This window comes from Columba livia, chromosome 1 (assembly GCF_036013475.1).
Source record: "Columba livia isolate bColLiv1 breed racing homer chromosome 1, bColLiv1.pat.W.v2, whole genome shotgun sequence".
NCBI lineage: Eukaryota > Metazoa > Chordata > Aves > Columbiformes > Columbidae > Columba > Columba livia.
In genome coordinates this window covers 64,350,341-64,374,446 of record NC_088602.1, presented here as the reverse complement: position 1 = coordinate 64,374,446, position 24,106 = coordinate 64,350,341, and the positions used below count along the sequence as shown (strand labels likewise).

The 24,106-nt window shown below is 36.4% G+C and overlaps 1 protein-coding gene across 4 annotated transcripts in view; it reads right to left on the bottom strand.

Moving 5' to 3' along the window:
- Positions 1-325: 325 nt before the first annotated feature.
- The window catches only part of TMCO3 (transmembrane and coiled-coil domains 3), a 35,319-nt gene continuing 11,538 nt past the window's right edge, over positions 326-24,106 (bottom strand). For 2 of the 4 annotated variants that reach the window (XM_065059373.1, XM_065059369.1), the window contains exons 5-14: positions 23,487-23,678; positions 21,995-22,123; positions 20,109-20,201; positions 19,027-19,213; positions 17,970-18,087; positions 17,208-17,403; positions 10,869-11,019; positions 4,654-4,733; positions 3,997-4,146; positions 326-2,210 (exon numbers count right to left, since the gene is read on the bottom strand). In XM_065059373.1, coding sequence (XP_064915445.1) covers positions 2,097-2,210; positions 3,997-4,146; positions 4,654-4,733; positions 10,869-11,019; positions 17,208-17,403; positions 17,970-18,087; positions 19,027-19,213; positions 20,109-20,201; positions 21,995-22,123; positions 23,487-23,678 — 1,410 coding nt within the window. In that variant the 3' untranslated portion in view covers positions 326-2,096. Of the gene's footprint in view, positions 2,211-3,996; positions 4,147-4,653; positions 4,734-10,868; positions 11,020-12,087; positions 16,657-17,207; positions 17,404-17,969; positions 18,088-19,026; positions 19,214-20,108; positions 20,202-21,994; positions 22,124-23,486; positions 23,679-24,106 lie in introns of those variants that run through there. The other 2 variants (XR_010471816.1, XM_065059382.1) reach the window with 2 other exon arrangements.

Sequence of the window (24,106 nt, the reverse complement as noted above, 5' to 3'; positions counted from 1 at the left end):
CTCACTGGAATTTTCCAGAGAAGCACAGCTAGCCACAGCAATTTATTTGGACAAAAGGTTTACTCATCGCAGCTGTAATACTTGTAATACTTTGTATAATAGTTACAAGGGATAACTAAAAGATGTAATGGAAACCAGACAGAGGTCTCTACCGTGATCTATCTTCTCTTTTTTTTTCTTTCCCCCCAAAATACAGGTGGTAAACCAGATGTGAAATAAGCATCTTTCAAAACCAAAATGAGGCATTCAGGAGAGAAGCTTGTATTTCAAGTAGAAACTATGAGCTAGGTCAGCGGGTAGAGTAAGATTGAAATATACCAACAAATCAGTTTTGAATTTATTTTCTGTTACAGACTCATTTTATAATCAAACTATTTTATTCATCGGGCAGCTTTTTCCTCTGTATTTGTCACCGTTCCTCAATAACTCCTGAAGCCATTCAAGGAGAGGTGAAATTGAGATGCATTCCTGCAGCTTTTGTGAAGCATCAGTGCCTGGAGAGAAAGCCTCAAATCCAGTGAGCAAGAACTCAAATATGGTGAACCTTACCCTATCCTAACAGTATGTACACGCTCCAGCCTAGTCCAGGCTGCATTTTGACAAGCCCAGCAGATGTCAGAGAAAACACAGGAGGAAACTGTGGCTACCATGGTAGAGGAAAGAGGTATAAAGCACACAAATCCATCCAAAGCTTTGGTCTGCTACTTGGAGGACAGCTTTCATTTTAATTGGCAATTTAAACCTACGTAACATGCATTTTTCTAATCAGTTTGTAGGTATCAAAGTTATTTCAGATGACAGTATAATACCAACCTAAGGTGTTAATATATTTTTAATAGTATTGTCTTTAGCAGATAAACCTCAAGATGATTTTGAAATTGTTTGTCAGAGCAGACTACAGTCTGAGTTAGCTTCCTCTGTAACACTTAAGGAATGGGCTTTTACAATGCCTGTGCCACTACATAAAACGTTTTAAAGAACAAAACACATTTAAGATCACATTCAAAACACTGTTTTTTAAAATATCATGATGTTTTAAAGAGATTAACAATTTATTCAATGTAAACGCAACATACAAAGTTGTGGAGTTCCAAATACACGTTCAGTCTGCCATTTCTTGTTTTGTGCAAATTAATTTACTTAATTTTGAAATCTAGTGTAGTATCAAATAACATCCAACCTCCAAAGTTACAGTACTGATGTTTTTCACATCTGCTTGAAATTAGACTTCCCAGTTTTACTAAATTTATTTTTGATTTTAAATAAAGAAAAAAAATCCTGTAAACAATTACCATAGCAGCAGTTAGCAACAAGAATGGGTGACAACTGTCAGTCTTCAAATATAACTTAAGTTATGCCCTTTCTTAACATCAACTTTTAGTCAAATATGTAAATAAATACAAGAACTAACACAAATAAAAGTTACCACTGTAGGAAAATACATTATATGCTGTAACTTGGAATAAAATACCACACAATATTGGCTGCATCATTTGGAATATGTACTTGACTGCTTAAAACAGTTTGCTAAACAGTTAAACCTTTTTATTTTTGTGTAGAGGACTACACTTTTACTCACTGTTAGAAATGTGTCTTGTGATTAATTTTATACTAAAAAACTCCTAAATGTGAAAATGACTCAAGTCATTTAGTGAAAGAAGATACCATAGGCACCATAATATATATATTTCTTTCTTTTTAAACAAAATCTGGTGATGAACCAGCAGTAACAAAATAGGATGGAAATTAAAAGGCACATTCAGGCAAAAAATAATCAACACAGTTTGCATGATGCTATATTTAAAAAAATAATTTATGCTCTGAATAATCGATTGGATAAGAAACAAATATTCTGTCAGATTCTAATCTGTCAGAGAGAACATAAATTTTGTAAAAGGTGTGCAATTCAAATTACATCATTACTTTTTAATGTTGAGTTTTGTTCTGTTTTAGGGTCAGTATAAGGCTTATGACCAAGTGCATGTTAAGAGGACTGGCTACTCAAAACCTCTTGCTTTCTGAATGCATAGAAATCCAATGAGCAATGAAGATGTTCCTTGCAAGAAGATGTATTCTTGTACATGTGCAAGTTTTAATCAAGTACTTGAGCGTCTTTCAGGTCTTGGAACACATTTCATAATCGCAGCTCTCCACAGGGCAGGGGCAAGTAAAAGGCTTAGAGTTGTCACGCTCAGAATAAGAAGATAGACCTGAAAATTGGAAATAAAAGCTATTACTTCTCTTATACGGTAAACTAAAAAGTGCCTAGAATTCTGAGGAGATCAGATTTTTCTGTACAACATTTTCAGGAGACTTCACCTGTCTTCCCAGCCAACTATGCATATTTTTACATAATATGTTTTTACAAACAAGTGTATGCACAAATAACCTACTTGTCTGTTTACCTGGTTGGAAGACAAGTACAAACCCAACACTCTGAACTTACAGAAAACAATTATTTACACGTATAGTTAAGAGGTCAGTTTCGAAAGATCAAGGTCTGCTAAAAGGTCAAAGGCCAAATACCACTTTATTAAAAAAAAAGCAAAAGTATTCTAGCTTAATGATACAATAGCAAAGTGCTATTGTGCTGTTTTAGACACTAAAAAAAGCCAACAAAAAACCCTTTAATTTCTACTGCACACCTCCTGAAATAAGTTCTTACCTACATATTCTGAAAGAGTCTTGCAAAATGGCAGCGGGAAATAGTTTTGAGGTCTCAAACAGAAGAATGACTGTTGAAAATTTCAGAGCTGTATGAACTTACAGAATAGACAACCATGTGAGAGAGCTGCCACCAAAAAATAAATGAAAACCTAAAGGCTTCCAAGCGCAGTGGGTGGGCCCCTAAACTGGTTCTGTGATCACACATGGATACCTTGAAACTCTATACAAACATACAATATTTATAACTTCTAATTATATGCAGAAGTGAACATGAAAATGAATCACCTTTACCTATACAAATGAACAGCACTGTGTAAGTTTTTCACACGTGCTTTATTTGGAATTGGTTCCAGCATTATACAGCTCACTTGCTCACACAATGAAAAGCTCAAAGCGACAGCAGAGTATTTTTGTGAGCAGAGATACAGAGGAGAAAGCAGCTAGCACTAGAAAGCAAGGTCAGTTGTTCTGTCTCTATAGCCATAATTTGCTATTTTTTCAAGATGAAGTCTGCTTTGTGAAATTAAGTACTTCCACAGCTCCAATATAAAACTAAGCTTAAGGTTTCTTTCCTAGGGGATTTTTTCTATGACTACTGAAAAAGCTGGTTGTTTTTTCTGCAGAGGATTTAAAATTAACAAGCTTTGCAGGTAAAGATTACAAGTTTGTTTGCTTGTTTAAATATTAAGGCAATTTCCACTTCACCCTATCTGCTCTCTGGTTCTTACTGACATCTCCATAGTCAAATGCTATAGAACAGGGGTGTCAAACTAATTTTTTACTGTGGGGGCACATCAGCCTCGCAGTTGCCTTCAAAGGGCTGAATGTGATTTTAGGACTGCATAAATGTAAGAGTAGTTACATTTATGCAGTCCTAAAATTGCATAAGGCCCTTTGAAGCCTGGTGTGGCCCCCGGTGAAAATGAGTTTGACACACGTGTTAGAGACCCTCAGTTACTTCTTTCTATAGCTACATCAGGATCTTAAAAGCAAAGGCTTCTCAGTCTTAGTGACTTGGGTGCTATCTACAGCTCACTGCTCAGTTAATAAAGAAGCTGTGAGAGCAGTTAAAGCAAAGCATTTATAATTAAGCTATTTACAAGTAAAACTTGCTATTTAAAATAATAAAGTGTGATATGAAACAAGTAAAAAAATGGAACTAAGAACCCTGTCAGGGGGTGTCTCCATCTATGGGTTGATTGTACCTGTTAAAAGTTGAGGGATGCCACAAAATTTGAGTGTATTGGTATTTCAAATACTGGGGTTTTGTATTACAGTGTAAGTTACACAGGTGCAAAAAATGAAGTTGATAACTACAGAAGAGCTCACCTCCCGAGATATGATCCCTGCTCTGCGTGCTCTGCTTCCCAGAACAAAAGAGAATTCACTGACTTGTGCCAGTCCTGCTGAGACAATCCACTTGATGTACTGGCTGGTCTTTGGAAGAATCACAGAAAGCACAAGGACTGCCAAGACAAACTTTGAAAACATAGTGGGGTGTGGTTTTTTGGGGTTGTTATACTTTTTTTTTCTTTTTTAAAATTAAAAAGTGCAATAGATGAAATAGTACAGTATTTTTAAGATACATAGCATCAAATACAATAATTTTGGACATAAAAATAAACTAGTGGAATTCTAAAGGTGCCTTCTGCAGTAATATCTAGAGACAAATGTACACTGCACAGTAAAAACTAGTATCTTGTTTACTATAATAAAAACACTTGGTAACTTTGTTGCAAATCTCAAGCTAGACAGACATTTGTCCATGCATAACTTACTTTAAAAATTAAAACATTTTCAATAGCCTAAGAATATTGTGTGAAACTGTATTCTAGTCAGTAAGATCACTCCAAATACAGATTTACAGCAAATATGTAATATTCTGTTATATCAGATGTTCAGTTCTTGCACAGAATTTTCATTAAGGCATACAATACAAAGATTATTTTGACTATTAAAAAGATAAAAAGGAGAAAAAGAAAATACCTTCATTATGACCACAGACAGTGTAAGGAATAGTAAGACTGTGAGTTCATATATTACAAATGTGGGGAAAACATGAAGTCCTAGGAGGAAAGAAAACAATATGTCAGTGTTTAAGGCGAATATCTTACTATGATAATTTTCTGAGTTAATAAGAGATTTAATTGCAAGACTGTATTTGCAAAAACAAATAACGAAAAAGCCCTAACTTAACTACCAACACTACCTACTTAATCCCTAACGCACTTCCTGCATTATCCAACGATTCTTCCTTTGAAGGGGTTTAGCATAAACAATATTCCAAACTGAGTTAAATCATATACCACTGACACATGAGCACTTCCATTTACAAAGTTTTCTCTCTTCCACAACAGTCAACAATCCAGAATCTCAACCGAAACACACCTCTAGTAAAAGCTATAAGAACACTGCAGGAAAACAACTCCATTGTGCTGCATAGTGATTTTAACATACACTTTGCTATAATAGCTGTTTAACATTTTTGTATGACATGGTAATGAACTATCACTGTGGGAGCGACATGACATTCAGTATTTGTATAGACTACAGCTAGGACTGAAAATGTAACTGTTTGGATCCCATGACCCTCACATGAGAACACTGGAAGTCACCTAAACTCACAGTCACTTAGACAGGAATCACATAAAGCCTAAACCCACCAGAATTATATAATAACACATTGCTATGATGGTGGTTGGTTTGTGTTCCCCTCTTGCGGGGGGGCGTAGTGTGTGCTGTCTTTTTTTTCTTCCCATTTTTTTGTAATTTTTGTTAGGCAATTAAATGAAGCAAGGTAACAAGAACCATAAAGAGCACAGACATTTGAAACTAAATCCCGCTGATATTAAACATCAGAAAAAAAAGTATTAGTTGGAGAATCCCTGGAATCACTGAGGAAAAAAATCTTAGTCATAGCTAAGTACATGTCTTCCTCCCAGGGTACAAGGAACTTGTACAGTTATAATGCAACTATGTGTCTTTGGAAGCTCATTGCTTTTTCATAAAAGCTCTTAAAAAGAGGAACCAAAATAGTGGTGGTGTTCCTGATAAATCCATAATAGTTGGCAGTTCTCCAACCCAATTATTTCTGGTGAAGGACAAGAGTTTATTTTCCTAAAATATAAGGCATTTAAATCGATGCTGTAACTTCTTATTTTAATACAAATTTTCAATAATTTTCCTTGCCCCACAGCACTGCAGAGCCAGAACCGTAGAGAACCAAGAGTCAACTTCTCTGAGTGCACAAGAGCAGTTACAGTAAGTGCAAGACATTTTTGTCCATACACACATTCCATTGTGGATAGAAACGTATTTGAATTACATCAGAGATTTTTATACAAGTACTACCCAGTCAGTATGCACACACCCTGTTTTATTTCTCAATTTCCTTCCAGCTACTGAAGAACAAATGAAAAAGACTATCCTTGCCCAGAGAGGTGGTAGATGTCCCATCCGTGGAGACATTCCAGGCCAGGCTGGACAGGGCTTTGAGCAACTTGATCTAGTTACAGATGTCCCTGCTCATTGCTGGGGGGTAGACTAGATGGCCTTTGAAGGTCCCTTCCAACGCAAACTTTTCTATGAATAAAGGGAGAGAGGCAGAACAAGAAAGACCATCACACCAAAAAAAGAAACCCAAATGTGTGCACACATGCATGTGGAGGGGCAAGTAGCTTCTTTTTGCTGTGTATCAAGTGCATATTTCTCATTCATTTTGAGGCTGGTCTCAGAAACATACATGAAAAACAACTAGAGAAATCTAGCCTGTAACGATGTCATGCTTAATAAGATGCCAGCTCCCGCCAATCTCAAACTGAACATTTCAAATGGACGCTATAAATATAGCCTGGTGAATCTGCCTTTTCTGTTCCAGAGCAGACAGGCAGTCTGAAGTTCATTTGGACATCATCCTGACATTGAGATAAGTACCATATTCAAAAGAGTCGAGGCACAAACTACCACAGATTTCTGTACTAATCCTATGGAAGTGTCTGTAAGGTGAAGCAAACCTAAACCTGTTATATACACTATTCTGAGTGAACAAATAAACATCTCAGCATGCCACCCACATTTTAGGAGAAATAAATCCATCCGTAGTGGATTTCATGGTCATTACAGACCCTTGCCCTAGATGCAAATTTGGAATAAGGCCACAAGTCATATCAGACTGCTACAGAAGCACATGAAGCCTTCCTGACAACAGGAATGCCATCAAAAGATGAACTTCATAGACAGAAGGTGCATGAATATGGCATTTATTTCAGTGGTTTTAACCAGACTTTGTGACTAAGCTTAGGAGCCTCTATGGACTTTTTCTCTAAAATGGAAGAAACACTTTCATCAAATTCAAGAACTTCAACACCATCATCAGGTGGCACGTGGCCTGTCATCAATAGCTAGGATGTCACTTAGGTACATTTTCACAGAGCTGAGCATAAGCCACTGGACTTCAATTTTAAGCAGTGTTCTGGAATAGCTGGAATGGAGGCCTGGGGATGAAGGTGACCTTGCATCAATGTCAAGCCAAAAAGCACAGTTCACACCAGTAAACTGGTTCATGTTCTTCTATGGATGGGTACAAGCAAGATTTTGCACATTCTTTTTATAAGTACTTTTTTCTTAACAAGTAAACTCCTCCCTCACCCCCCCCCAATTAGATTCCACCAATCTGCTGGATGGCCACTAAACAGCAAGTGAAGATCCAAATGCAGTTATGACTACATCCTAGAAGCTCCATCATCAAGAAAAGGAATCTTAGAGATCCTTGATGGCAAACAAGATCACAGAAACCAGAACTCTCTTGGTCAAACTGGAGCCAGTAGAATTAATTCTGACACATTCTCAGGACAGGACATCACTCAGAAAAAAAAGACAGACTATGAAGCATTGGGATGCTGTATCTACTAAGAGTCTTAACGAACCTAAGAGCAGAGCTAGTAAATGCAACAAATGCTGTAGGAAAAGCAAGATGTGTGGTTCCAGCCACCTGGATGATAAAGGAACAGCGGTAGCACTGACACTGTTGGCATCACCCATCTTCTGAAGAAAAAGACAAGACTGTTAAAGGGTTTTCAGCATCTTGCATTGAAGGTCCAACACTGACCACAATATTTACCCAGAAGGCAAATGTGGAGTCTGACAAGTGAGTATATCTGTACAGCACATTGAAGACACACAACTTTGTCAGTCAGCAGAAGTGATCTGCCTCCTCCTGATTGGTCCTGATGCCCAATTTCAAACTCCATACACCTTGTCAACTGACAGAAGATGGGAAATTGGAGCCTTTAAAAAAAAAGTCAAACAGTCTATACAAAGATGACGTCCATCTTTCTAACAAAATCAAATGATGCAGAGGTGGAAAGGAAGGATCTGAGTAGTAGGTTCCAAAACAGAAATGAAAAAGAAAGTTCTCAAAATGTGGCTCTAATGGATTGGTCCAGATGTTCTCTCAAAAATAACAGTGAGGACAGAGACTAACAAGAACTCTCTAACATCAGCAGAAAGCATAAATAGTGAGAAAACTTGAAGAACACACACAGGCCTAAACAAAGGTACAGATGAAGAGTAACTCAAAGTACAGCTGTTAATGCCTAACTGCAAAGGTGTATTATTCCCACGAATGCACCCATGCGCAAATTTGAAAGCAGCAGCATTACACAGGTCAAGCTAAGGGCAGGACCACTGTTACAGATATTACATGAACAAGTACTGTTCAGCTCAGCTTTCAGGAACCAAGAGGATTTCTGTAGTGAGAACAGAAAAGCATGCATGTAAGACAAATAAAGTAGGGAACTAACTATTCCAAATGACATATATAGTCATTTTTCAATTAGGTGAATTTTTTATAGTTATTCCTTTATTCTAAAAGGAGCAGAAATTCTATTACTGCAATGGTGTACCATCCCACCTCAGGATCTGAAGTTTCTGCTCTCTACAACAGGGTGCTTGCTGCATATAGCAACAGGCCTTCTCTTAAAGGCAGGGGAGAAGACACTTCCCTGTGGCCTTAACATGATTTCACATCGTAAATTTCTATATATTTATAGATACATATCATTTGCATGTGTACATATGTAAGTAGAGAGAAAGCAATAAGTCTTCTCCTACTAGACTCTCGTAAAAAGTTGAAGAAATACTTTTTGTCCTAGTCAGGTTTTCCTTGCAACAACAGATATCTGACTCCTTTTCAAAACCTACCTCCTTGCCACACCACAGGACTACCTATTAACACAAAATTTTTAGAGTAATTTAAAGTAGAGGGGGAAGGGTGGAATAATGTTTATTGGGGGGGAAAGGAGGGTGTTTGTTTTTTTGTAGGCTGTTTTTTGGTTTTTTTTGGGGGTGGTGGTGTTTGGTTTTTTTACAAGCAAGCATTGTCACCGTTTGTCAGAGGCCTATAACATAGCTATTTTTTCTGATTTTTACCTAACTTTCTTCTGAGGCAGGAATAACACACATTTTCTGTAAAATCATACAAACTTGCTAGGCAATTTTATTTTCTCTCCCTTCTTGCAATTATAGTGGTAATAAGAGTTTAAAATATTTTAATCTGTAACAGAACTACCAAAATAATTTTGTTACAGTATAAGGTAGGCTATATGGAACGTTGCCAGCATGCCAAATGAAGTCTTTTTATTTTCTTGTACTGGACCAAAGTTTTATCTCCAGTCTTAATTTATTCAGTCACAGGAGTGTAGGACAGTGTATTGTTCAGTCCCTTGTCAAACTGACTTTGGGCTTATAGTTACTTGTCATGCTTTGTAACCCTCATAACACTACCTACTCCATCACCATCTTTACTAAAGCACATAAGCAACTTACATGTGAGTATTTAGTAATTACTCATCCAACCTTGTCAGTCATATGGGCCCAAGAGTTTTACCATAGCTCACCACTTTCTTTTAGTAAAAAATAAGTTACTCAAATAAAAATACCTATTACTAAGCAATCTGACTGGTCAGCACAAGCTATTACCATGGGCTGGGTGAAACAAAAATCAAGACTGTCAAGTATAACTATTTCCTTTTTATTTTGATAACCACCATAAATAGTTTTAGTTTCTGTTATGAAACAATGGGTATCAAACAAGTCTATGAAGAAAGGCATTAGATGATAGGACTTCACTATTATCTGAGTAAAATATATGGAGATAAAAAGAACAATAGAAAAAATAAAACCAGAAGAAAAACTGAGGATGGTCTTAAGGGCTGGGGAAAACAAAACCAAAACACCACCACCACCCAATCAATCCAAACCAAGAATTTCTGAGTAAGCATGGGTTGAAGGAGGTTGGATTTGTGCAACAGATCACATTCAAACCCCCTATTTTAGACCTTGCAATGCCCACAAAATAGGATGTGGATGTCCTATACAATCCACAGGGCAAGTGGTTTCTCTCAGAGCCTGTCTCCTCATTCCCTGTCTCTAAGCACTTCAGTAACATGTTTCCCTTTCCTTTAAAAAGAGCATCTTGGGGCCTGCATGGGCAGCTAGAGAATGTAGCAGTTCAAAAATGAAGCTACTAATTGACCATAAATATTGTCAGAGTTAACTTGTTCTGGATAACAAGCATGATGGGTTCCTCTCCTGGTCTCAGGCATCAATGCTACGTTTCAGTTGGCATTCAGGTAGTCTCCAAGCTACATCTTGTTCAATTTTTTTTTTCTAAATCTCTGCATTGAGAACACACATTTTCCTAACTAAAGAAATGCAATGCTATTAAAAAAAAAAAAAAATCTGTATCCATTTTCATATTCTGCTTCTAAAGAAAACCAAGCCATAAGGACCTTAAAACTGACTCAAAATAATAATTCAATTTTAGTATAAAGTACAAATACATCCACTGTGAAGATACTTTCTTAAAAAAAAGGCAGAAAACCCAAACCAAAAACATCTTTCTACCTTAAAATTTTTAGTTACATGTTTTAAATAGACCAGACAAGTTCAGAATTAACAATGAAAAACTGACATTTAAACAATAATTGAAAGTATAACACGGAAAGCGCTTATAAAAATGAACGTTACATTTGAAAATATTAGCAAAGTCAAACCAATACTGTGGTCAGTTAACATTTTAGGATCTCAAGAAACAAAACAAATCTATTTCCTCCCCCAGTTTGTAGACACCATATTTTTTTCCTCCTCCCCCACATTTGTAGGTTAACACTATTTTTTGAGCGAGTTTTCTTAGAAGTTACCTATGGATGCAAAGAAAATGATGGCAAGAAAGTCACGTATTGGTTCAATACAGGACATAATCTCCTCAGTAACCATGTGACCCTGAGAAGAGATCAGAGCTCCGGCTAAGAAGCATCCCAGCTCCATTGAAACATCCAACAGCTCTGTGATCTGTCAAGGAATAACACAAAAATCTATTGCTGTTCTCTAGCCCCGAGTGACTTCATATACTGTTTCACAGTGAAATTATAAAACCGTACATTACACTGAATGCAGTAAATTACTATGTCTTCATGCAAGTTCAACAAATGGAATTCAGTGTATTTATTCGAGTGTTCTGTAGTGTTGTATTTATACAAAAGACTCACAAAACCAGTCTCCCCACCATGTTACCTCTCTCCCCACAAAAACAAAAATAAATTCCTTCATATATGTTGTAAATGTTCTGTGTCAGTCTTAAGGATAGCATCTGATTTCACAAAAATGAGTAAGACTGTAACACTTCAGAGGCAGGATTGCATAATACATTAAGGCTGTGAAATAAAGCAGTAAGAACAGCATGCTTTCTAGCTGTCAAACAAGGGGAAAAAAGTCAAAGCTTATAATTTGGGAAAATAGTCTCAATTTAGCAGAAGTCCAAGCATAAATTACGTTTTATTGTTGTAAATTGGACTTAAATGTGCCTGTGTGCTTTACTGAATAGGGATGCATTTAAGCATGTGAAGTAAACTGCTGAAATGAAGCACGATATCTGTTTTAAAGAATTCAGGCTGCTCTTCATTCTTTTTTATTATTCGAATATCATGCTAGAAGGAAGAGATGAAGCATGTAAAGCGACTGAACTCAAAACAAAGAAACTGCTTAAGGCAATGCTTGGAACATTAAAAAAAGCACATAGCACTTCTAGTCAGGATAAAGTATATTTTAAAAGAATTACTTTAAAACCATTCTGCTGCAGATGATCATCTTACTAAGAAAGGGCAATGTTAGTAATATTAATAAAACATTTAAAACTGAAGACTGATTTCCATACTAATTTAGATAAAACAACAATACACCATAGTACATTTATGGACAACATTCATCATATCTTTAATGGTGTTACACTCTAAAGTAAGAAGCTAAAACTCAAGTGACTTAAAATTAATGGAGGAGAGCAAAAGACACAATATACAAGTCTCTATGCCACCTAAAAATAAACACCAGACTTTTGTCTTTTGAAGTAACAATGTCTGAATGCTTGTCACATAACTTTATTTGTGCTAACAGTTTGTAATTTATTGCAAGACATCTAGGAAAATGAATTGGTTCTGTCAACTAATACAAATAGTTGCTGAACAAGCAAAACCAACAAAATAACATTATAATGTTACTCTCATTTTAAAATAAAAGGAATTTCAGTGCTTTTCGCCACAGTTTGAAATTATAAGAGGGAAGAGGGAAATATATATATATGAAAGGTTTTAAAAGTCACCAAAAGATGAAGAAGGAAAACAGTAATGAACAGGAAAAATTTAAGTTCTTTTCAATCACACATTAGCTGTAAAAGTCACGACTTCTTGAGTATGATTAAGATCCAATATAGTATCTTCAAATAGTTGGAATTATTTTTACTATTCAGCTATAATCCCCCCACTTAAGTGTTTTCAGCTGTAACAGGGCTCCAGATCAAAACTTTTATAGCTAATATTTTAGGTATTCCCACATACACAGTTAGGTTACCTTGTAAGAAGGGATTTAGCATCCTGTGTATCAGAATTGCACAACACTGTGCTGTTATGAGAATGGCTATTCAGGCATGGAGCAATTTAAGTAAGAAACGTGCTTGTTCAGAAAGCATCAGACATGTCTGAAGCAAACTGTATATCTGTCTGGGTTTGCTCCCACCACATAAAAACAAGCTGAGTATGAGGTAAAGACTTGAGGCAAATTGTGCTTGTCTGTTCTTTAGGTACTACGTAACTTCAGGTCATCAAAATCTATAGGTCACTCTACACACAGAAAGTGTGAAGTGGATGAGAGGGCAAGAAAATAACAAAAAATTAGGTTATTTTCTTGACCCCATCCCTTCTCCAGTCTGTTCTTTTGTCTTACACCTAGATTAATCCAGAGACTTCTTGTACTATTCCCATTCTGGTCTCTGGTTGTCCAGTAACATTACCAATAAGTGGATACATTTCCCTCAATTATATATAATAAACCCTGATGATACAGATTTAACGTGTGCTTGCACACACACATACACTGGAGAGGGTTTGTTTTACTGGCAGGAAGGCATTCTCAGCAAAATTTCTTACATAAGCAAAATTTGGAAAGTATTTTGCATTTAGTATCCCCCGTCTGCTTGTATCATTTCTAATGTTTTGGCTTTAGTGAACAGGGCTGTAACAATAATCCCTGGGCTCTGCACTGTCTTTTTCTCAATTCCTACGTTACAGAAAGCTTTTTCGGTCAAAATTAGATGAAAAGTTCTGTCAATTTACATGGTTTTCCCAGTACAATTTAGTTTTCCGCTGTTTTCAAAGATCCCATTTTATTCTAATTAAGAGGATTTCTTTGCTTTCTCTACAATATTGGGTATTTATGTTCAAATGTTCTACCATAGCAATAAATAAAATAAACATTACTGCTATAGCATGTTCCAGATGAACTTCAACCATTTGTTCAGCAGTTGTCTTGCCTATATTCTCTAATAATGTGCATCTTATTGCTACTCTTTAATCATCATAAAAGCTTAATGAGTGGGGTAAGCCAGTAAAATTAAAGACATCTCTGATGAAAATAAATGTATTAGAATTCCAAGCTTTAATAACTTAAATCTGCCCAAGAGTAAAGAGGTGAATTCTAAGCTTGCATTTTAAGTGAAGCCTTAACAGAAATGGAAACAATTTTTAGTGAGCCTGGTAAAAACAGCATCCCAACCATATTTTATTAAATAGTTAACCAGAATATTTGAGATTACAGTTCTTCTTTAATTTTCTCCATTTAATTGACAGAAAAGAGTTCCTAGGCAGGTTAGGAGCCATTGAAAAGCACTCTAAGCAAACAAGGAATGACGTTCCTAATACATTGCAGGGAAAAGTGTGTACATTTTCATATATAAAGTACTGCAATCATATAGTTATATTTTCTTTTTGTCTTTTTGGTATGTAAAGCAAGCTCACAATTTCCCTCCGTTTGCTGCAATCACTCCAGGTCAACCATAACACAGTCGAACTGGAAGCCACTTTGCCCCCCCGCATATGGATGCACAGTCCTATAAACACGTAGATGTGACTGTTACCTTTCTTGTCAGGTCTGGTTTTATTTTTTTTCCAATTCCTTAGTAACATTCAGGAGCTTGGTTTTAAAACAAAAAACCTGAGCACTGTCCTGCAGAGACCTAATGCAGCAATTCATTATCAGGATAGCATTTAAAACCATTTTCCTTGTTTCTGTACATACAGAACATGAAAAAAAAGCAACACTACACCAGCGAACACTGTGGCTGACTTCTAACATGAGCTCACTGTGTTGCATATCTTGACCTAAAAGTAAATGTGACTGTTTAGTATTGATGGACAAACTGTTAAAACCATAAGCTATTCTGCTCTTTATGTTCAGATTCAGGAAAATAGTTTCCCACTCTAAAAAACAACCAAAACAAAACCAAACCACACCCACACAAGACAAAACCAATTTCTGCATAACTCAAAGCTTGAAAAGGAGTTGTGGAAAGCACAATAATGATCTACTGAACCTTTGTTACTGATGACAAGGTACATGACTGAAAGATGCACAACTGCGTCTCAAAGTCAGCTAGGCTTTGATAGGATTGGCACTTGACGCAATCCCTGCCCTGATCTGCATAACTAGTTGAGGGGAAAAAGGGAGAGGGAATTTCAGTTACTTCTGAGACTATCATAAAGAGCTCTTCAGCTCCAAATCTCAGTACATTATCTCATATTTGAGATTTGTTGCATCTCTTTTACTCTTAAGATAGTTTATCAAGAAGAGGTGTATTTAAGATCCTGTTTCAGATTTAATAATTTGCAATGGTATCCAAGTGAGCCAAGCATTTCAGAAATGCTCAAAAGTCACTTCCATACATAAAGTTCCTCACCTGACAGGATAATCCTTACATCAAAATTGCTTACCCACACTACGATAGAAGAATCTCTTCTGTCCTATCTTCCCTCTTGTTTTCTCATATAGAATTTGCCCTTATTGGTAGAGAAATGGCAATTCTTGTTTCATTAGTCATGTGAGATGTTCAAACACGGGAAACAAGTAGCGTGAATTAAGTCTATATATAATGTGCATGACATGTGCTAGTGTTAAAAATGAACCCCCAACACAGGATAAACTTAGGTGGACCCCAGAAATTCAGTCAACACTGAAGCACGTACCAAGTAACCGTATACATGGAGCAGGAACACCATATCATTCCCACCTCCTTTGCCATGTATTGGAAAGGATATGGCCTGCAGAACAACTCTCATACTACACAGAGAGCTGAAAACATTTTGTTTAAAAATGTTTTCTAAATGGAGCCAGAGAGTCATCTTTGGTTAAGGCCACTAAAATATGCACTCTCTGATTCCTGCTTCTACAAATTCAAAAGGTTTTTATAGAATTACATTAGTATAGAAAATTCTGCATTTACAGATCATTATACAAACTCCGTCAATATTTAGGCTTGGTTTTCCAAGGAGAAAGATCTTTGCAGGAATCATGACAGTTTAATTGTTTTCCTACCTGACACCCAAACTCCTTAATTTATCCTTTCTGAGTACATGCAGTATTTTTCTAATTAGATTGTCATCCCCCATCCCATATTTTTATTTCTGACATAGTAGGGCATCTGTATCAATTCAGATTTGTTTTCCAGAAGGTTTGTTGAGCCATTCAAGTGGACAATCAAATACCTTTTTTGTTCTGTTTTTCATTATTGATTTTTTAGCCTGTGTTTTAACAACAACTTGTAGCATGACTATAATTAATGTATCGGTGTCAGTGAATATCAAGCATCTCAACTGGCTTACTAAGATGACATGCAGTATCCTTTGTACTGTTACTTTGGATACATTATTTGTCAACTTTAAAAAGATATTTTTTTTTTCCACTTAAAGTACACAAAATACTTGCTCCTTCACAAATGCTTCCCATACAGAAGAAGCTTTCTGGTTTTGCAGTACAAATCCGACACACTCAAACATACTCTCCCTCAGGTTTGTGTACACATATATATCCTGTGAAGTCACATAGACAAACTCCTTGTACATTTGATACATGATTTGGGCACAATATGCCCAATTCAATCAGATCAGTCTGTGTGGGCCATATTTTAATGAAAGGAGAACTGCTTCTAGATACTGTAAGATTTTATGCAACTTTTGTGGTTTGGTTGTGGTTGTTTTTAATTGAAATTGTTCTACAAATGTTATGTCTGCTTGTTAGAAAGTAAAAAGGAGAAAGTAGTTTTGTTCCTTTCCTTATGAGATGGCACTCCTGTTTGGAATATGAATAGCTGTTTAGAGGTATGGCATTTTTAACCTATATAATAGAAATCAACAAATTGTAAAGCTATGCTCTTGCTAACTTCTTTCTTGACCTTCTTCCTGCAGGAAGTCAGCTTTCTCTATTGGACCTGTAATAATTCAGCAAATAGCCCTAGAAAAAAAAGGCACACGCACAGGCACTTTTGGGGATAATTTTTGTCAGAACTCCTTAGAGGACATAACAAACTGCACTTCCAGGATGAGCTTCAAAGCCACATTATCAGCAATTGTCACATTCTGTTCTCCAGCAGAATAGTTTTTCAGAGGGCTGAAATGTGAGATAGAAACAAGTAGAAGATTCAGAGAAAAATGAACTAAACCCAAAAGGGATTTCAAAACCTATGAACCTTAAGGCATTTCTCTACTTTCTCAACTTCATCCCAAACTGTTTATCTCTCACAGAAAAATACAAGTATTTTATAATAAAAACCATGTTGAGAATTTGCTATTGAAAAGAAACTTGGGAGCAAATGTCACAAGCAGCTATTATCAGTATCCCAAAACCCATCCTAAATTCTTTTTGAATGCATGAAGTAGCCCCAAATTAAAACTAGAATAACGATTCTTTAACTGGCTGTATTAGAAGTTGCCAGCAGAAGTTCAGCTCATTGACATGCACATTTTTTCTCTTGTTACTCATCTATTCTGTAACGCATGAATCATCTGTCCATTTGAGGTTTGTTTTAAAACATTTTAAAACCAAACAATTAACTACAGGGGTACATGGATATGCAATAACAGTAAGTGTGATGGCTTTTGTGATACTGATGCAATAAACTACCACATGTATCACAATGTTTTATTAATTTAAAATATTACCGTTAACATAAGGAAGATGAATGCAGTTATTCCTAGAATGAGGATTTCTTTATTCCCTTTGCTTTCTGCATGCAACTTGCGATAATACGGTCCTATGAGATAAGTCTTTATAACAAGACATATAAGAAAAACAGCAGCCAGAGAAAAGAGAATTTGGCCAATCAGTATCAGTATTCTCAGTATTTCCTTGAAAATGCTGCAAGAGAAGAACAAACAAAACATTTCTTTCAAGTGCTCTCATGCCTCCCAGCCAGTTCCCGTTAAGTGAAAAGGTCTAATTCCGTGGATGTTCAAAACTAAGTAGCTACAGTAAGATGTTTAGATACATTAGTAAACAAGCTGAATACTAAATCTGCTAAGTGCCCAGCAATTTTTTTTACAGCCGAGAATTTACTTCCACGTTGATTCAAAAATATTTTTGTTGATTGATCTTCATAGTATTATTGAGTCTGATGGCTTACCATCGCATAGTCTGAGAAAAATGTGTCTTGAGGGAACACAGTAACTGAAAAAAACTTATTTTTTACAGTAAAAAACTTTTCACTACAAGTGTTAAGTACTGCACATGACTAAGGTAGCTAGAGCAGAAAGAACATCCTCATACAACATGACAAGAAGAAATAGTAAAGGGAACTCGCAGAACAGAGTGTGTATTTTTCCACACAATTGATATTAACTGTAGTGCCCTCATATTCATATTTGTAATCTACATACTAATCAGAAGGGGGTGAAAGATACATAAAATATATATATGTATTTTACCTGGAATATGTGCTCGCTCCTGCTTGAATAAGTGTAGGCATGACAGCTATAAATAAACCAAGCTGCACATCCTGCATCACCAACATGCCAAGTAGTACGCTACTGTAGTCAATATCCCCTGTACACCAACAAAGCAGTCGTGGAAACATTCATCAGAATATATGAATGATTGCAATGCTCAGAAATCTAGAAATGTCTTCATCAAATGGAGGCTAGGTATAGTTTTTAATGGGGTGAGGTCATTCAAAGCATTCTGTTTTGTTTTTTCCCCCACCAGTAAATTAAAATACATATAAATAAAATAGAAATAGAAATAAAATGTGCATATGAAGCTTCTGTCACACAACAAAAATACAGACTTTGCTTAGCAGTTAAGCACTAGATATGCATTTACTGGAACGCCTTTACTAAAAGCACACATTCTTTAGAGTAGCAGACACATGTAAGAGCACACATGTGTAAAATATACACTTTTAATTTAGGCATTAGAACATGAATATTCTAGGAGGTGGAGAGAACTTCAATGTAGTATGTAATAAGAGAGGTTTAAATGGAAGAAAGCAGGATGGCAAAACTTTTGAAAGGAAACCTTTAGAAGTCTTTGAGAAGCTAGCAATATGGGACTTGAAGGTACTTATCTGAAGAGCTATTGGCTATGAAAGACTACCTGAACTGGTCTTGGTTTGCTGAGGAAGGATGTGAATTATTTAAGTTACCCTTTCTGCCCTGATGACAGACTGGCAATAATAGTCTAACCTGGCAACCTCTTAAAAAGCAGAAGAATTCCAGACCCTCCGTAAAGTCAGTTCTTAACATGGAAAGTACTTATTAGGCTATACTTTCTCCGAAGAGGACTGGCTATGGAAATAACAGGTACACTTCATAACGAGAATATACACAACACTGGTCAGTGTTAAAGGACAATGGACAATTGCTTGAAAACCAGAGCTAAGAGTGTGTTTTGTTTTAACTAGTTTCTCTCCTAATATTACAAAGTCAACTACTTTCAAATTTTATTGTAGATACTACAGTAGTCCATATTTAAAATCACACTTACCTTCTTTATCTCCTCGAACACTACCTGCAAGAAATCTTGACACCAATGGTGTGCTTGATAAAGACAAACAAGTGGAAATGAAGACACTTTGTGTTGGTCTGATTTGGAGCAAGTGTCCCCATAGTAAACCAAAGGCAATCATCAGAACTGTCATGTAGCAGGGTCCTTGCACAGATATTTTCCATACCTCAGGAAAAAAACAAGTTCTTGTGATAAAGTCTGGTAACACTTTTCTCACTAATAAGTTACAATGATTTTCAGCACAAATAAGCAGTTGAAGATGCATTATTTGGTTCTGCAGTGCTGAGCCACAGAAGTAACAGGGTGTCATCCTATACATCCTAAAACTCTGATGTTATTATGCCCAGTAGATAATATTCTAAGTCAGAAGGCTCAATACCAGGAATTAGGTAAATTTCCCAGAGCTTACAGACAAGTTAAGGGCCAAAGTTCTAGTATGGGTTAAAATACATTAAAAACATCAAATGGAAAATAAGTTATTTGATGTGATTCCAGGGAGTGGGAAAAAAACAACCCACAACAAAACAGGATTGGTACAAGACCATCATTAGTGCGAGCAGCCCGCTCCACACTAGTGCACAAACAATTCTACAGTAAGAATTTACATGCTACCATTTAGGAACCCTTGAATTACTGATTTTTATATATGACTTTAGATAGACTAGAAATAACAGATTAAGCTGAATGCTCAAAAATTTTAACACATTCCAATTAAAGCTCCTACAGTCTCCTGAACTCAAAACTATCAGTTTAGAAACAAATCACACAATGCAACCCTTTACATACATACAGTATTTATGTATTTTGCAGCAGTATTTTCCACTACTAAAATTCCAGCTGGTTTGTGATATAACTTTTTTTTTTTAATTAGGACCAAAAGAAACGTGTACATTTTTTCTGAATTCTAATGGCCATATAATGTAATATTCATATTTGTTTTTTCATAAAAGTACAAAGTTACACCAGTATATTATCACGGAAAACAAAAAATCTGAAAAGTAATTGATACCTTGAATGTTGGCAATTAAATCATGTTATGTACTCGTATTATATAAAAATACCTTTCTCAATCTTTCAGGAGAAAATTCCAGACCAACTAGGAAGAGAGTGAAGAATACACCAAACTCTCCTAACGTTTCCACCTGTACAATAGACTTGAGGGGGGAAAAAGAAAAAAAAAAAAAAAAATTCAACACAGCAGTCTACTTATAATACAAATTACAAGTCCACTTACAAAACAAATTGTTTCTCCTTGTGTCACTTGCTGGTCATATGGCTCCAGAAGTTCCCTCAGCATCTTTAGGGTTCAAATATTTTTCCCCATCACCTGGCTGCTACTAAATAACTTGGTTGGATAGTGTTAGTCACCCAAAATGCACACGTGCATTGATCTAGGTAAGCCTGCTTGGTTGTTGAAAATAAATAGGTTAAGTAAGTTACTTCTGGCTAGTTATTTTGTCTATTGGTATAAACATTCTGCTAGACTGCAGTTGCTGTTCAGCTCTCCATCCTGTAGACTCAATGCATCCATCTCCCAGACCAGTACAACTACCAGCCTTTCCACTTCAGTGAGAAGGGTGCAACACCAAGAAAAGTGGTTTTCTTCCTTGTCCCAACAGAAAACACTAACATTTCTTTCCTATATATTTACAGTCCAGAAGAGGACAGGGTCCATCAGTCACAGAGAAGTGGAGATGGAAACTATCTTCCCTGCTAGATTAGAATCTGCCTGCCTCCTCAATTCCTCCAACATTCAACTTTTTTTATGAAATACAGAAGAGACAGAAGTATTAAGTACACACCAGAGACCCATCAACATAAGTATGACCCAGATGAATAATGTTCAGTCACAACTCCACAAGAAACAGGCAGCTCATTAAGAAATGGTCTAAAGACCTCTCTTAGGTCTGTTCTGACCACATCATCTTCCTCAGTTTAAGTCTCTGAAAATTCATTGTTGAATCTCTTTCAATGCCAAGCTTACAAACTTATTTCTCAGTCTAAGTTGTCAAGCTTCCCAGACCTTCTCAACTCAGAAGTTATGTATGACACAAAGGTTATTAATTCATCTCAACTTTAGAATATGACATTTTGGAAGTGTAGTATTTGTAGCCTTCTCTTCCAATAAGAGATTAACAAAAATCCTACAATTTCTACTCATCCCTACTTACTTGTTAGCCCAACAGTCATTTTCAACAAAACTCCACATAAGAGCAGTGGTTGCAAAGACAGTTAAGTTCCAAGCAGCAATGTGGATATCAATGTAATAGACACATATAACTTAACCAGACATTACCATGCAACCTTAACATGTGCCTGTTTTGCCTGCTGGCTAAACCATCTGTTAACGCACACCAAACCACTCATCAAAACGGTATCTGGTTTGCGATATCTGGCCAACCACAGGCCACAGTTTTGCCCTGAGCTTGTAATCTGCGTACACGTGATGGAGCTAAAAAGGTTCAAGAGACTTCAGGAATGTGGGCAGGAGACTGAAAAAGAACTAGGGTGACTAAGATGGATAAAAGAGCTACAGAGATGAAAAATAACTCTCCAGGAAGCCAAGCTATGCCACTCAGGGGATTACTCTTTTTAAACATTTCCTCCACTGCCAACATAGACTTTTTGTAAGTTTCTGAATATTTGGTGTCACTTAAATAATTTTGCTCTCAAATGTGAGGCTTTATGATTAAAGACAAAAAGAAAAACAAATGAACACACCCCACAACACACAACCTTCATGTTTCGCTTTCAACAATTCCTTATATCGTGATTATAGATGAGAAAAAAAATTGAAAACAAAGTTGATTCAAATACATACAATTTTAAAGGGCTCAGTTTGCAAGATGCAGGTTTGGGGATTATTTTTAAAAATACACATTCTTAAAAAACTACTTCTGAAGTTTTCAACAAATGAAATCAGCCAAGAAACAACTTGCACGCTTACCTTGATACTGTTTAGCCCTGATGGTCCTAAGAGTACTCCACAGATGATATACCCAAACATGGTTGGCAATCCTATTGTTGTGCACAGCCAGCCACATGGCAAGGACAACATCCCTATTGTCACAATATCCTAAATATATAAGATTTACAAATGTATTAATATAAAGGACACACAAATTTGTGATGAAATTGAAGACTACTATCTTTTGAAACATAAAGAGCACTGTAAAATTAAAAGTAGAATACTGCCTGTGAAAAGAAAACACAATTTCGGTAAACTAAACTGAACACTTCTTTGTAGGGGTAAGCACTGCAGTTTTGCAGATGAAGCAGATGAGGTAAATAATTGGTATCTTTGGGGACTTTTGATCCGTTTATTAAATATTTTCAGTACATTATAGGAAGTAGACAGTTTCCTGGGCAATTGTGGGGGAAATGACACTTTGCATTATCACAAAATGTTGAAACAGATCCATTCTGGTTTTGTGTCTTTTGGGGTTCTGTTTGTTTGTTTGTTTTTAAATCTCAATGCAGTTATTCTTCCTGAAGAACAAATACAATTAAAAAACATGTCTATGTATTTTCCAGTGTGGGAATAGCAAGACATGCGGTTCCAGCCACCTGGATGATAAAGGATGACCAATACTAACATGACCATCCAGACAGTTAAAGAAGAAATACTAACATAAATAAAATCACAGCAATTAGTCAAAATATAAAGGGCCTTGTACAGGTTGTACTGAAGTATGTTTATCAAAATTGTAAGGAGTGATACCATTCTCACAAGCCTGGGCTATCTCGGGCCAGAAAACTGCCCCCAGGTACATGTGACTTGTGATCTTATTGGGCCTGGTCCGTGAATGAGTGGGAACATGACTGAAACAGATACAACATGAGTGTGGTGTGTTTGGAATAATAATGAATGAAAAAACATCCTATCTAACTTCTTAGTCCAGGCCCTACCTGTAAACCTATAAATTGTGAATGGTTAACAAAGAGGGCCTCAGCCTGGCTCAGCTCTCTGCTCTGCACTCCCTCCTGAACATGACCTCTGCCCATGTGTGTGTCTTTGCATCCCAGGGTGTATCGCTCCTCATCGACGCATTCCAGCATCCCTTTTTTCATCACAAGACATAAACATGGCAAATTCTCTCTAGTGACAACATGCAAGTGGTTTCTCAGGAACAGCAGTAGCTTGTTTTAACACTGCGCAGTCCAAGAGAAGGAGTGCTGCCTCAAAGGTGGAACAAGTTATATACAATAAAACCAGAGAGGACCCATGCAGCATCACCATCAGTCTTGTGCAGACTATACTAGGAGTAGGGAACACACTGTCCTGATCACCAGTAGATGGGGGAATTGTGAATGCTGGCGTAACTTTAGAGGGACAGATGCTGAAATTACATTCAATCCAATCAAGCAGTACTGGCATACAGACTAGTGGGACTAAATATTATCAAAACGAATCACAAGAATGTCTCTAAAATTATTACCTTTATGAAATGATGATCAGCACGAGGAATGGTTGAATCTCTGGGCTTGGTAAGGATATACTGATTGTTCTGGGAATCAATAAGCATACTAAGACCTAAGTCATCCTCTACTTCTCTTTTTGAAGCATTTCTTTTGGAGTTGGCTTCATCTTCTTCCACCCTTAAAACAGCTTCAAAGTTAACACCTCTCACCTGTTTACAAAAAAAAAAAAGGGGGGGGGGGGGGGGGCAAATAACACAAAAACAAAAAAAGGGGTCAATGAAGCATACAATAAAAAGGGCAAGACTATTACTTGTGCTTAAAGTTGCTGCAGAATTTGTTGACACTGACAAATACACTGCAATTTCTTCTTAGAGAAGTCTTTCAGTCTGTCTATCAAACTTGATGTCCATAACTGAAAAGGCTGTAATTTGCTTTATATTTTAAAAATGAGGCATTTTTCAGACCTCTTCAGCCAAGTTGTCCAACCAAAAAATAGAGACAGGGTTTCAAAGATGTAGAATTCCAATTCAGTATTTTCAATTCCATCTAAATTTTTTTTTTTTTTTTTTTTTTTTTTTGGTAATAAGCTTTATCACATTTAAAGCACAAAAGGTCAGGCTGAACTATAACATTTTAT